The 13,317-nt window shown below is 50.3% G+C and overlaps 1 protein-coding gene across 1 annotated transcript in view; it reads right to left on the reverse strand.

Annotated features, from left to right (window-relative positions):
• Positions 1-13,317, reverse strand: part of IDH2 (isocitrate dehydrogenase (NADP(+)) 2) — an 18,454-nt gene continuing 5,137 nt past the window's right edge. The window contains exons 2-11 of the mRNA XM_069560315.1: positions 8,756-8,847; positions 6,060-6,225; positions 5,430-5,590; positions 5,195-5,338; positions 4,210-4,346; positions 3,877-4,028; positions 1,444-1,556; positions 1,174-1,271; positions 1,007-1,099; positions 1-403 (exon numbers count right to left, since the gene is read on the reverse strand). Coding sequence (XP_069416416.1) covers positions 316-403; positions 1,007-1,099; positions 1,174-1,271; positions 1,444-1,556; positions 3,877-4,028; positions 4,210-4,346; positions 5,195-5,338; positions 5,430-5,590; positions 6,060-6,225; positions 8,756-8,847 — 1,244 coding nt within the window. The 3' untranslated portion in view covers positions 1-315. The remainder of the gene's footprint in view (positions 404-1,006; positions 1,100-1,173; positions 1,272-1,443; positions 1,557-3,876; positions 4,029-4,209; positions 4,347-5,194; positions 5,339-5,429; positions 5,591-6,059; positions 6,226-8,755; positions 8,848-13,317) is intronic.

The raw sequence follows: 13,317 nt of genomic DNA on the forward strand, positions 1-13,317 counted from the left end.
TTTTGTGAAGAACTTTTTAGTAGCTAAATATGGCACCATGTGTCCCGAGGGCAATATAAATTACAGTATGCAAAACATACCACCAGCTGAGGTAAAACACACTGTTCCTGCCTCACGTCACCATGAGGGGAAACACACAGATACTTTTAAAAACTTCTTATAAAAAAAAAAAAGTCCCCTAGAAAGGCCTCCTAACAGGGGCTAAGAGGCTCACCCTCCGCCGCGGGGCGTGTCGGTCGGGGGGGCAGGGGGACCCCTGGCTGCCCACTCGCCTCCGGCCCGGCCAGCTCGGCAGCTGGCAGCAACCCTGGCCCGCTACTGCTGGCCCAGAGCTTTGTCCAGGTTGCTCTTGATGGTGTCCAGGAAGTCCGAGGTGTTCAGGAAGTGTTCGTTCAGCTTCACGCTGTCAAGAGAGCACGTGCATGTGAGGGTGGTTCTGGCAGACACCCACCCCGCCTCCCCCGGCCGCCGCCCAATCCAGGGCAGCATCCAGACAGTAGGCCTCTCGTGCAGTTGTGCAGAGGACTACAGACCAGAGGCTACCTGGAGCCCACTGTCAAGAGGCCACAGCGGGACTTCCCTGGTGGTGCAGTGGTTAAGAATCCTGCAGTGCCTGCAGGGGGTGCAGGTTCGATCCCCGGTCAGGGAGCTAAGATCCTCCATACAGCATGGTGTGGGCAAAAAAGAGGGGGGAGGGGCCACAGCAAACTCAGCAGGAACCCAGCGAGGCCTGGCTTTGCTTTTCCAGATTACAACAGGCAGCTCAGTAAAGCTCTTCTGAGAGAAGCCGGGAGGTGGTTGCGGCAGGGGTTGGAAGGTTCTAAGCAGCTGGCCTAGGGATAGGGACCCATTCACTGGGCCTGGTGTGGGGAGGCTAGCCCCAGCCATCACTCAGGGCCGTGGACCTGTCCTGTCCCCTGGCAGCCAAGCTGACTTAGGAAGAAGCCTCTACAAGGGACCCTGAGCCCCCGGAAGCCCAGACCGGCCTTGACCGCAGACCACTCACTTGCTGAGGCCGTGGATGCAGCCCGCCAGGTCCTTGGTCATAGCTCCACTCTCCACTGTCTCGACACACACCTTCTCCAGGGTCTGGGCGAACCTGCAGGGCACAGGGCAGAGTGAGACCCCAGCTGCATGGAGCCGGGGCCCGGAACCTGCCCAGAACCAGCTCACCTGATGAGGTCCTGGTTCCCGTCCAACTTGCCCCGGTGTTCTAGGCCACGCGTCCAGGCAAAGATGCTGGCGATGGGGTTGGTGCTGGTAGGTCGGCCCTGGGGGAAGAGGTCGCAGGGGGATGAAGAGCCAAGCAGCCAATGAAAAGGCCCCTTGGACACAGCTGCCCCCTCTAGACTGACAGGACCAGGCCCATGCTCCCAGCCCTCAGGGCCAGTGGGCTCGGGCTCCGGGGATAGAAGGGCACGCGGCCACCGCCCTGGCACTCACCTTCTGGTGCTCCCGATAGTGGCGGGTGACTGTGCCATGAGCAGCCTCAGCTTCAATGGTCTTCCCATCCGGGCAGACCAGCACGGACGTCATCAGACCAAGGGAGCCAAAGCCTGGAGAGCAGGAAGACCCCCCTCAGTGCCAGCACCTCTCCTCAGGCGCTAGTGTTGGGTCTCCAGGGCCCAGCATAGGGCAGGTGGCACTCAGAGGTGGTTCTCATCCGCCTGCTGGCATACATCCACACCCCTACCTCCGGATGCTCCAGAATCTATGGCCCCCCAGGGCACCCTGGCAGGTGACCAAGAGGCTCATTCAAGCAGAAAGAATAAAGCCTGCGGGCAGCTATTTCACAGTCATCACTTTATCTGCTCTTTTGAGTATGTGTGTGTTAGTCGCTCAGTTGTGTCTGACTCTTCGAAACCCCACAGACTGTAGCCAGCCAGGCTCCTCTCTCCATGGAATTCTCCAGGCAAGAATACTGGAATGGGTTGTCATGCCCTCCTCCAGGGGATCTTGCCAACCTAGGGATCAAACCTAGGTCTTCCAAATTGCAGGCAGATTCTTTACTGTTTGAGCTACCCAGGAAGCTCTCTGCTCTTTTAGGCCACTTGAAAGTTTTACGATTTGGGACATCCCTGGTGGTCCAGTGGATAAAACTCATTACTCGCAAAGCAGGGGGCATAGGTTCGATCCCCGGTCAGGGACCTAGATCCCACATGATGAAACTAAAGATCCCAAAGGGCGGCAACAAAGATCAAAGATCCTTATGCCACAACAAAGACCTGGCACAGTCAAATAAACAATAAATATTTAAAAATTTAAAAGAGCTTTGTGATCTACTTCCAAATTTTTTCAAATCCAGATGTCAGCATTTACTATGGTCAAAGGCCTCCTGGGCTTCAAAAGCACCCCACAGCACCATAATAAGAACTGTAAATGCCCAAGAAAGAAAAAGTGGGTAACTTCTAGAGGGAAATTATTTGCCTGAGAATTTTTGCTGCTGGGGCAGAGAAAGGGGGATCCCTACTCCATTTTCACCTGGGACCTTCACACTCACTAGTCCTTACACACTTCATGCCTTTCTCTTGTGTGCTAGGGCTTGTCATCCTTCCATCCTAGATAGGAATTGTTCTAGTGAGAGGATCACACTGAACTTTTCAAAATGAAGGCAAAGGTTTTTATGAAGTATGGCGACCCTCTGCCTTTTCACTGCAGCCTTGCATGGGCTTCACTTTTTCCTTATGGGAGCTAGACCTCAGCCCGCTCGCTCACAGAGCCTGGTTTCTCTTCCACTCCCTATGCATACATGTTGCCTCTTCCCACTATCTTTCTTGCTCTCAGTCCCAATAAGATGAATGTATCTGTGCGTGCTCAATTGTATCTGACTGTCTGTGACCCCATGAACTAGAGCCTAGGCTCCTCTGCCATCGGATTCTCAGGCAAGAATACTGAAGTGAGTTGACATTTCCTTCTCCAGAGGATCTTCTTGGACCAGGGATCGAACCATCGTCTCCTGCATCGGCAGGCAGATTCTTTACCACTGAATCACCTGGGAAGCCCCTCGTTCCCATTACAACTGAGTTATTTCTTTCTGTTCCTCCCTAATGGCTTTCTGCTGCAACTCAGCTTGTCTTTTAGGATGCTCTAGGTCTGGGGGGGTTTGCCATCATCCCCCAATATTCTCCTATATCCGAAAGGTTTACTGTGCAAAACAAATTCTTTGCAATTTAAAGAGCATCTGGTTGTACTGGGTTGGCTAAAAACTTGGCCAAAGATGTTACAGAAAAACCTGAACAAACTTTTCAGTCAACCGAATACTTACTCCCGTTTTTCTGCTAGAGCCAAACCTCATCCAAATCTGGAGCCAAGCAGAGTCACCTGGCCCTTCCATGTGCTGTGCTGTGCTAAGTCACTTCAGCTGTGTCTGACTCCTTGTGACCCCATGGACTGTAGCCCACCAGGCTCCTCTGTCCATGGGATTCTCCAGGCAGGAATACTGGAGTGGGCTGCCATGCCCTCCTCCAGGGGATCTTCCCAACCCAGGGATTGAACCCGTGTCTCTTGAGTCTCCTGCATGGACAGGAACATCTCCTGCATGGACAGGCCATTTCACGGATGGGAACAACCTCAGAGCTAACAAGCCTGGTCTTTAGGACCTAAATTGCTGTGTACTACTTCCTCTAGAACGTCAGCCTTAGCAATACCCCAGTCCAAACATAACAGATGGCCCTTCCTCACTCAGACACCAGAGAGGCCCTGGTGCATGTGTCTACAGCAGACCCTGCAATGAGCAGGCAACCCCCAGTCCTGCTGCTCCACTGGAGCAGTTTCCTCCCAAAAGGATGTGCAAACCAGCGCCCCCACTCCCAGCCAACCCTCTCTCCCAGCAAGGGAAAACTGACAGTCCACCCCCCATCCCCGCGGGGAGCGCACCCTGGGCCAGGATGTCCGACTGCACGTCTCCGTCATAGTTCTTGCAGGCCCACACAAAGCCGCCCGAAGACTTGAGGACCTGAGCCACCATGTCATCAATGAGCCGGTGCTCGTACCAGATCTTATGTCTGTCGAACTCGGTCTTGTAGTGCCTGGGAGCAAAGGGGCTTGTGGTGAGGGTAGGGCAGGAGGCTGACAGGCTGGGGAATCCCGCCCTGATCCTCAGGGCCAAGACAGACATACTAGGACAGCCTCCCCGGGGGGGCAAGGCGGAGGGGACCAGGAAGGAGGGTCATGGACTCCCTGGGAAACAGTGAAGGGAGAAGCCATTACTTCTCAAAGATGGCCTGGAAGATGTCCTTGAAGCGCCCGTCGTAGGCTTTCAGGATGGTGTTCTTGGTGCTCATGTAGAGAGGCCACTTCTTCTGGATGGCATACTGGAAGCAGCTGTGTGCAAAACCTGAGATGGACTGCAGGGAGAGAGAGGTCTCTGGAGCGGTCCCCCAGGGCAGGCCCAGCCCTGGGAACAGCATTCCCCTCCCCGCACTCGACCCAGGCAGCCAGGGTTTACCCAGCCCCTCTGGAGTGAGGATTCCATGGAAAGAGGAGCCTGGCGGGCTACAGACACGGAGAGTTAGACACGACTGAGCGACGAACATTTTTTCTCTTCCTGGAGTGAGCATCTGCTGTTGCTGCTGGCCCAGCACCCTGCTCCCAGTTTCTGGGAGAAAGCAGATGCCCAGTTTTACCTGGGAAAGCTATCCCCTTCCCCATTTCTTAAACCGTATGGCTAGGGTGGGGCCATGCCCTCAGCCCACCTGCTTGTCTCTCCTATGTCCTGGGTTTATCCAATCAGAGCCCTTCCTCCCCTGGGCCTTCATGATTGGCTGCGAGATAGCCATGTGACCCAAGCCATCTACTTTTGCTGGAACCAGGAGCCAAAAAGGCTCTTTTCTGCCAGGATAGCCAGGCTGGCAGGGATAAGCCCGGAGCCAGTACTGGCCATTTCTTCACGGCCTAAGAATGAGGCCAACCACAGAGGAAAGGAAACCCAAGAAATGGGGGTAGGGAGAGAAAGAAGCACTTACCCAGTGTGCTGTAAACCAAGAGCTGACAACCAGTATGCCCCAAGATGCACCCGAGAATGAGCACAGGATGTTAGGCATACCATAGGACCCCCTGAACACATTTAAAGATGCATTTGCTCTCAGGCCTCAGACCTTGAGGCCACCGACACGGGAAGAGTCAGAACCACCAACCCGATGGGGCCGGAGTCAGAGACATGGGTGGGGGAGGGAGCCCAGGAGCCGCTGCTCACCTCATCCGTGTTGTACATGCCCATGCCCACGCCACCAGCAGGAAAGTTGTACACCTCCCATTCCTTAGGGCCACTGCCATCCTTCGGGGTGAACACCACCTTGAATGTGCCAGCCCGGTCAACCACAAAGTCTGTGGCCTTGTACTGCAGACACGAAAAGACGGCTCAGGCCCAGGGCTCCAGCTAGGGGCGGGGTGTCCCAGGCCCTCGGAGCCCCACTCCCACAGGGGCCAACCTGGTCGCCGTGGGCATGCCTGCCAATGGTGATGGGCTTGGTCCAGCCAGGGACGAGACGCGGGATGTTCTTGCAGATGATGGGCTCCCGGAAGACAGTTCCCCCGAGGATGTTCCGGATGGTTCCATTGGGGCTCTTCCACATCTTCTTCAGCTTGAACTCTATGAGGACAAAGATGAAGCGGCCCCACTGCAGCCCAAACCTTCAGACCAGGATCTGAACCCTAAGCAAGAATGTAGCTAGAAGGGGGCTCCTCAAAACTGCCCTGGGGAAGCAGCGGAGTCGAGAGTGGCGCTCCTGAATCAGATTTCTTAGCTTCAAGATCCAGCTGTGCCCCCTCAGGCAACTGCCCGTAAAACAAAACTGTTGATAAAACGCCTGGTCTTTGGGTTGCTGCGAGACTTCAATGCACGTTGTGTGTAAAGTGCCCAGAACAGTGGCTGGCACGTGGTAAGCACTCTGTCAGCCGATACACTGCCGCAGCACACTGGGCGGAGCTCAGTCTGATGAACCTGGCAACACCCAGCCTCAGTTCAGATGCTGTGCTTCCAGCCCCACCCGCCAGGCTGAGCCGAAATTCCTGAGACGGCGACCCTCTGACTCCTGGTCCCCACCCCCACCCCCTCGCACCTTCCACACGGGCCTCGTCGGGGGTGATGGTGGCACACTTCACAGCCACGCTGTACTTCTGGGTGGCCAGCGCAGAGTCGATGGTGACCTGATCATTGGTCTGGTCACGGTTCGGGAGCCCCAAGTCGAAATACTTGAGCTGGACGTCCACGTGGGGCAGGATGAGCTAGAAACAGACGGCCGGGGCCAGGCATCAGCCCAGACTGACTGGGATTCAGGGGCATCTAGGTTCACCCCATCTGGGAGGGGAAGAGGAAAGACCTCTGGAGGGCTGGCCAAAGCTGGCAGGAAGCTGGGGCTCTGGAGAGAGGCTGGCAGATCAGGCTGCAGCCCCTTGGAGGGCTCTTTCCCAGCGAGGATCACATAAAACACCACCGATCCCCCACGGTGGCCCATCAACTCAGCCAAACCCCACTCCAAACACATCTAGAGTTCTCCGAACAGTGGGTTCCCTCTCCTCCCCCATTCAGAAGTGGCAATTCTCAACCTTGTTCTTGGGGACAGACACACAAGGTGGGAGTCTTCACATGGACTGTGTGTTCCCCCGGGCAGACCCAGCCCACGGAGACTCTGGAGAAGTCAAGCAGCCACCCTGGAAACCACCTGCAGTGGTGGCTCAAACACATCACTGTCCCCAACAGACACCACGCCACAACTCACAATGACATCCCCGGACCACTAAGGAAATGTTCATGATCCCTGATCATCTTTCACTCCCTCAAGGGACTGCATAGGAATGCAGCGGATCAAGACAACATACTCAACTGTACTTCAATAGAAAATAAATTAAAAACAAAAAAGAAATTCCTGAAGGATAAGTCAACCTGTGCCAGCTCTCTGAAGGGAGATAAATATTCAATCTGCAACACAGATTGAATTCCTCCACTGTGTTTCTTGTATTTCCTGTATCTGTATATATGTGTTGATTAATCTGAAGAATAAAACAAAAGCTTCAGTTCAGTTCAGTCGCTCAGTCGTGTCTGACTCTTTGCGACCCCATGAATCGCAGCACACCAGGCCCTCCTGTCCATCACCAACTCCCGGAGTTCACTCAGACTCACGTCCATCGAGTCAGTGATGTCATCCAGCCATCTCATCCTCTGTCGTCCCCTTCTCCTCCTGCCCCCAATCCCTCCCAGCATCAGAGTCTTTTCCAATGAGTCAACTCTTCGCATGAGGTGGCCAAAGTACTGGAGCTTCAGCTTCAGCATCATTCCTTCCAAGGAAATCCCAGGGTTGATCTCCTTCAGAATGGACTGGCTGGATCTCCTTGCAGTCCAAGGGACTCTCAAGAGTCTTCTCCAACACCACAGTTCAAAAGCATTAATTCTTTGGCACTCAGCCTTCTTCACAGTCCAACTCTCACATCCATACATGACCACAGGAAAAACCATAGCCTTGACAAGACGGACCTTTGTTGGCAAAGTAATGTCTCTGCTTTTCAATATGCTATCTAGGTTGGTCATAACTTTTCTTCCAAGGAGTAAGCGTCTTTTAATTTCACGGCTGCAGTCACCATCTGCAGTGATTTTGGAGCCCCAAAAAATAAAGTCTGCCACTGTTTCCCCATCTATTTGCTATGAAGTGATGGGACCAGATGCCATAATCTTAGTTTTCTGAATGTTGAGCTTTAAGCCAGCTTTTTCACTCTCCACTTTCACTTTCATCAAGAGGCTTTTTAGTTCTTCTTCACTTTCTGCCATAAGGGTGGTGTCATCTGCATATCTGAAGTTATTGATATTTCTCCCGGCAATCTTGATTCCAGCCAAGCGTTTCTCATGATGTACTCTGCATAAAAGTTAAATAAGCAGGGTGACAATATACAGCCTTGACACACTCCTTTTCCTATTTGGAACCAGTCTGTTGTTCCATGTCCAGTTCTAACTTCCTGACCTGCATAGAGATTTCTCAAGAGGCAGGTCAGGTGGTCTGGTATTCCCATCTCTTTCAGAATTTTCCACAGTTTATTGTGATCCACACAGTCAAAGGCTTTGGCATAGTCAATAAAGCAGAGATAGAAAGATGTCCTTTTCATTATAGAGGACTGGAATGCAAAAGTAGGAAGTCAAGAAACACCTGGAGTAACAAAATCTTAATTCAGCCAAAAAAAAAATATGATATGTGATTATGTTTAATCACATTCTTTAAAATGCTTTAAACTTGGTACAAGACAAAGATGGCTGAGGACAGTCCCGTGCCTGACCTAAGTCCACGCACCACAACTGTTGAGCCTGCAACGCAGCTAAAGTCCATAGGCCGAAAGGAAAAACTCTCCCATGATATGATGAAGACCTGACACAGCCAAATAAATAAGTATTTAAAAAAATAATAAGAGCAGGGACTCCCCTGGTGATCCAGTGGTTGAGAACCTGCCTTCCAAATTAGAGGATGTGGGTTCAATCCCCGGTCTGGGAAATAAGATCCCACAGGCTGTGGAACTGAGCCCAAGAGCCACAGCTGAGACCCAATGCAGCCAAATAAATAAATATTTTAAAAATAAATAAAATAGCAAGGCCCATGAGTGGTCTGGACATGACAGGAGGGTGGGCAGAAGGAGACAAACAGGGTTGCTCCTGCCCACCAGGGTGATGGGTGAATCCCGGGGACCTGAAGCAGGGCTCAGGAGACGGGAGCTGGGACTGATCACTGAGCCCAGCCGGCCACGTGCAAGGCCACCCACTTTGGGAGGGAACTACCTTCTCCTTGATGAACTGCCAGATAATACGGGTCATCTCATCGCCGTCCATCTCCACCACTGGCTTCGCCACCTTGATCCTTTTGTCGGCATCTAGAACCAGACACACGCACAGCATATCACAGCCACGAGACGAGGTTGGCGGGAGAGCTCTTCTCCTCCTGGCCAGACCCACCCTTCACCACGCAGGGAGGAGTGTCAGCCAGGTCCCACTGCCCAGCATTCACTCCCCCTCCTGCAGAAGCAGCAAGTGAATTATGTGCAGCTGATGACTCACTCTCCAAAGATGTGCAAACAGATTTTTTTTTTTTTTAATCTAAAAAGGAAGAAAAATGAGACCCAGGGAGCATGGCTTGTGTCAGGGTCAGGATAGATCCCAGGGCCTTGGCTCAAGCATAGCCTCTGGATGCCCCTATGGGCCAGATGGAGAGAAGCAGAAAGCAAACACAGGCTCCAAATATTTCTTCCCCCAGGGAACAAGATGGAACACGGCTGGCACCGCTCCAGCTCTTCCCAAGGTGCAGTGGGTACTTTGGACCTTCACCAAGTCTGGTCTAAAGCAGGAGTGGCCCTGTAGAAACCTGTTGGACCTGTTGGGCTGTTGTAGAGCCAGCTCGCTTAATTTTCAGATGCATCTTCTATGAGTTAATGCGATGAGAGCCAATCAATTTCTTTTAATGTACTTGTTGTTCAGTCTCTCAGTCATGTCCAACACTTTGGGACCTCATAGACTGTTGCCTGCCAGGCTCCTTTGTCCATGCATGGAATTCTCCAGGCAAGAATACTGGAACAGGTTGCCATTTCCTTCTCCAGAGGATCTTCCTGACCCAGGGATCAAACCCATGTCTCTTTCTTGGCAGGTGGAACCTTCACCGCTGAGCTACCAGGGGAAGACCTTTAAATGAACTAAAGCTACCATAATCTGAATCCCTAAGGAGAGGTCCATTTGGGGCCAGTCCTAAAGGTTTTGGCCTCAGCCTGGGCTCCACTCAAGCTCTGAGCTTCAGGCACAGCAGCCTGTGGACAGCACACCTCAGTGGGGGAGTTCAATGTCAAGACCACAGCAGGCAGCCCTCCCAGCTGTGTATGCAAATGTCAAACCCTCAGAGACCACAGGGCCCGCTTATTTACAACCAGGTGTCACGGGTAAATGGCCTTTCCTGAAACACCTCAACACACAGTGCCTATCCTTAAAGAGTGAGTATGGAAAGGAAAACCGACTCAGATAGTAAAAAATCCACCTGTCATGCAAGAGACCGAGGTTCGATCCCTGGGTTGGGAAGATCCCCTGGAGAAGGGAAAGGCAACCCACTCCAGTATCTTTGCATGGAGAATCCCATGGACAGAAGAGCCTGGTGGGCTACAGTCCATGGCATCACAGAGTCAGACACGACTGAGCGACTAACCTTATCACTATCACCACTGATAACAGAGAGAGCAAGAGGCATTATTATCAAAGTCAAGTGTCAGCCTTCCTCAAAGCAACTGCCCAAAGGAGCTGGGAACAGGGATCGGAGGTGTGAGCCACAGCAGCCGAGGCTCATTTTGTTTGTGGGGTGGGTCATTTTGTAGTGGGTCTTTTTTTTTTTTTTTTAATGCTGTTTGGTGACCAAGGCTTAAAAAACAGGCCCTTTCAACAACAACAACAAACCTGATTAATAAAGGGGCAAAGGACTTGAATAGCTATTTCTCAAAAAAACATCAATAAGCTCATAAAAATATGTTCAACATCACTACTCATTAGGAAAATGCAAACCAAAACCACAATGAGATACCACCTCACACCCCTTAAGATAGCTACTATCAAAACAAAAACAAAAGCCATAAAGTAACAAGTGTTGATGAGGATGTAAAGAAATTGGAACCCGTGTACACTGCTAGTGAGAATGTAAAATGGTGGGGCCGCTGTGGGAAGACAGTATGACGCTTCCTCAAAAAATGTTTTAAAATAACTAAAAGCTGGGTCTCAAAAAGTTATCTGTATAAACATGTTCACAACAGAATTATTCACAATAGCCAAGAGGTGAAAGCAACCCAAGTGTCCAGCAACAGATGAATGGAGAAATAAAGTGTGATATGAACGTTCAAGAGGAGAAAAGAACCCTTTGGAAACTAAGCCAGGATGTTTAAGAAAAAACTTTCCGCCAAAAAGGTAAACTATGTTCATGATTCTGAGTTTTTTCCAAAACTGGGCCCCACACCACTTAAACATGGATGTACTTGCTTTCAAACTAAAAAAGGAAGCGCTTCCAAGTTTCAGGGATGGATCTGGCCCTACCTCAATAGCCTTTGCCACTGGTTCTTTCGTTTCAAATTCCACAACAGTAAATTCCCTTTGGATCAGACTTACAATGTGGTGTTCTTATAGAAACAACATCACCACCTTTCCCAAACACTTATTTGTTTTTGAGAAGAAGATCTTTAATTTTAAAAGCTTCTCTGTTGGAATGGATAAAGAAGATGTGGTACGTATATGCAACAGAATATTACTCGGCCATTAAAAAGAATGAAATAATGCCATCTGCAGCAACATGGATGGACCTAAACAGTGTCATACTGGGTGAAGCAAGTCAGACAGAGAAAGAAAAACATCGTATGACATCCCTTATATGTGGAATCTAAATGACACTGTCAATCGGCGGTATCCCAACACAAAATAAAAAGTTAAAAAAAAGTTTTTCTTATTTTATTTCTAATTACATGCATTATTACTTTTGAAAATTACAATGCAGCTAGTAACAGAGACTTACTTAACCCATTAAGTCAAACTGGGGACCTCATAACTGTAACACCTACAACAGTTCTCCATAAGCATATGACAAAGCCTTATATGCCTGCTCCTATGGAAACTTTACGTATTACTCAAAGACTTTTTCAGTCCAGCCATGACTAACATTTTTGGGAAGTAACTTATAATAAACTAGAAACAGTATTAAGTATGTAAGGATGTAATAACTATATCACCTAAGCTTTTCACAATTCCTATACCTGACTCAGAAGAACAATAAATTTTAATCTGAATATTTTTTAAAATGTGCCATAGACAGACAATGAAAGCCTATTCAGCCTTAAAAAGGAAGGAATGCTGACGTGCTAAACAAGGAAAAAAATTGAGGACATTCTGCTAAGTGAAACAAGACAGTCACACAAAACACAAATATTGTCCGATTCTACTTACATGAGGTACCTAGAGTGGTCAGAAATATAGAAACAGAAAGTAGAATGGTGGTTACCAGGGGCTGCGGGGCAGGAAAGGAAGCAGAGCTGTTTAATGGGTACCGAGTTTCAGTTTTGCAACATGAAAAAGCTGTGCAGACTGCTGAACAACAAGGTGGATATATTTTATGCCGCTGAACTGCACACATAAAAATGGTTAAGGTGGAAGTTTTTGTTGTGCAGTTTTACCACCGTAAAAAATAAGAAATTTAAAAATGCTTTAATGCCTAATTTAAACCAGTTTTTAAAAAAAAATAACAACAGAAGATTATACATAAAAATCCAGTCCCTCTTATAAAAAGAGTCACTTCATCCCACTGAGCCCCTGCTCACCCACAGCAAGGATGAAGGACAGGCTGATAGAGGTCAGCCTCTCCCTCCATCCCAGCCCTGCCACGTGCCCTCCAGAGCACCCCAAGGCTTTGGAGTTTGAAAGCTTGCCTATTGTTTAGCCACTGTGGTGGAGACAGCCCCACCATCTGCCCCTCTCTGGGAGACAGGTGGTGACAGGTGACCTGAAATCCAAGCAATAGTCACCATGAAAGCTTCCGACGACCTGCTGCAGAAACACTGTCCTCTTGGGCCGAGTGTGGGATGGAATTACACCAGCCCCAAGAGGCCCGTTAGGCCAAGCCCCAGCCGGGGAACGGAGTAAGGATTTCAAAACCCAGCCCGGGTTTCAGCATCTACTTGCTGCTCGAGTAAAGAGATCTAGCTTCTGGGCTAAAGGGCCCTCCTAAGACGGGCACCCCCTCGCCCCACTCTGTCTATGTAACTGGTTTCACCACATTCCCACCCACGCTCCTGTCAGCAGAGAGACCTAGTAGAATGCGGGAGGAAGCCCCCAATTCCTGAGGGTTCAAGAAGGCTGGGCAGCAATCCCAGAAGAGGCTCTAGCATTTTCTTTGGTGTTATCCTTCACACCTTCCTTTCTCTTGCATCCACGTCCAAACCATCACAAACATTCTACTGGCTCTTCCTACAAAATAAGCCCAGAATCCAACTGCCACCAAGGTCCAAGCAACCCTCCTACCAGGGCCCTGATGCTAGCAACGCTCCTGTTAAAATGTAAATCAAGTTACACTCCTCTCAAAGCCCTGAAAAGCCTCCTCTTTCACTCAGGCCAAAATCCTCCAAAGTGGCCTACAAGCACCCCCCAACCCTGACCTCATCTCCCATATTGCACTCTGAGCCAGCCTGACTTTCTGCTTCTCCAACAAGCAAAGGTGCCCTTCTGCATCATGGCCTTGGCATCGACATTCCCTCTTCCCCTGAAGACTAAACAGCCTGTTTTCATTCCCTTATTTCCTCAGTACAGTGAGTCCCCTACATATGAACCTTCAAGAT

This window comes from Ovis canadensis, chromosome 18 (genome assembly GCF_042477335.2).
Source record: "Ovis canadensis isolate MfBH-ARS-UI-01 breed Bighorn chromosome 18, ARS-UI_OviCan_v2, whole genome shotgun sequence".
Classification (NCBI taxonomy): Eukaryota; Metazoa; Chordata; class Mammalia; order Artiodactyla; family Bovidae; genus Ovis; species Ovis canadensis.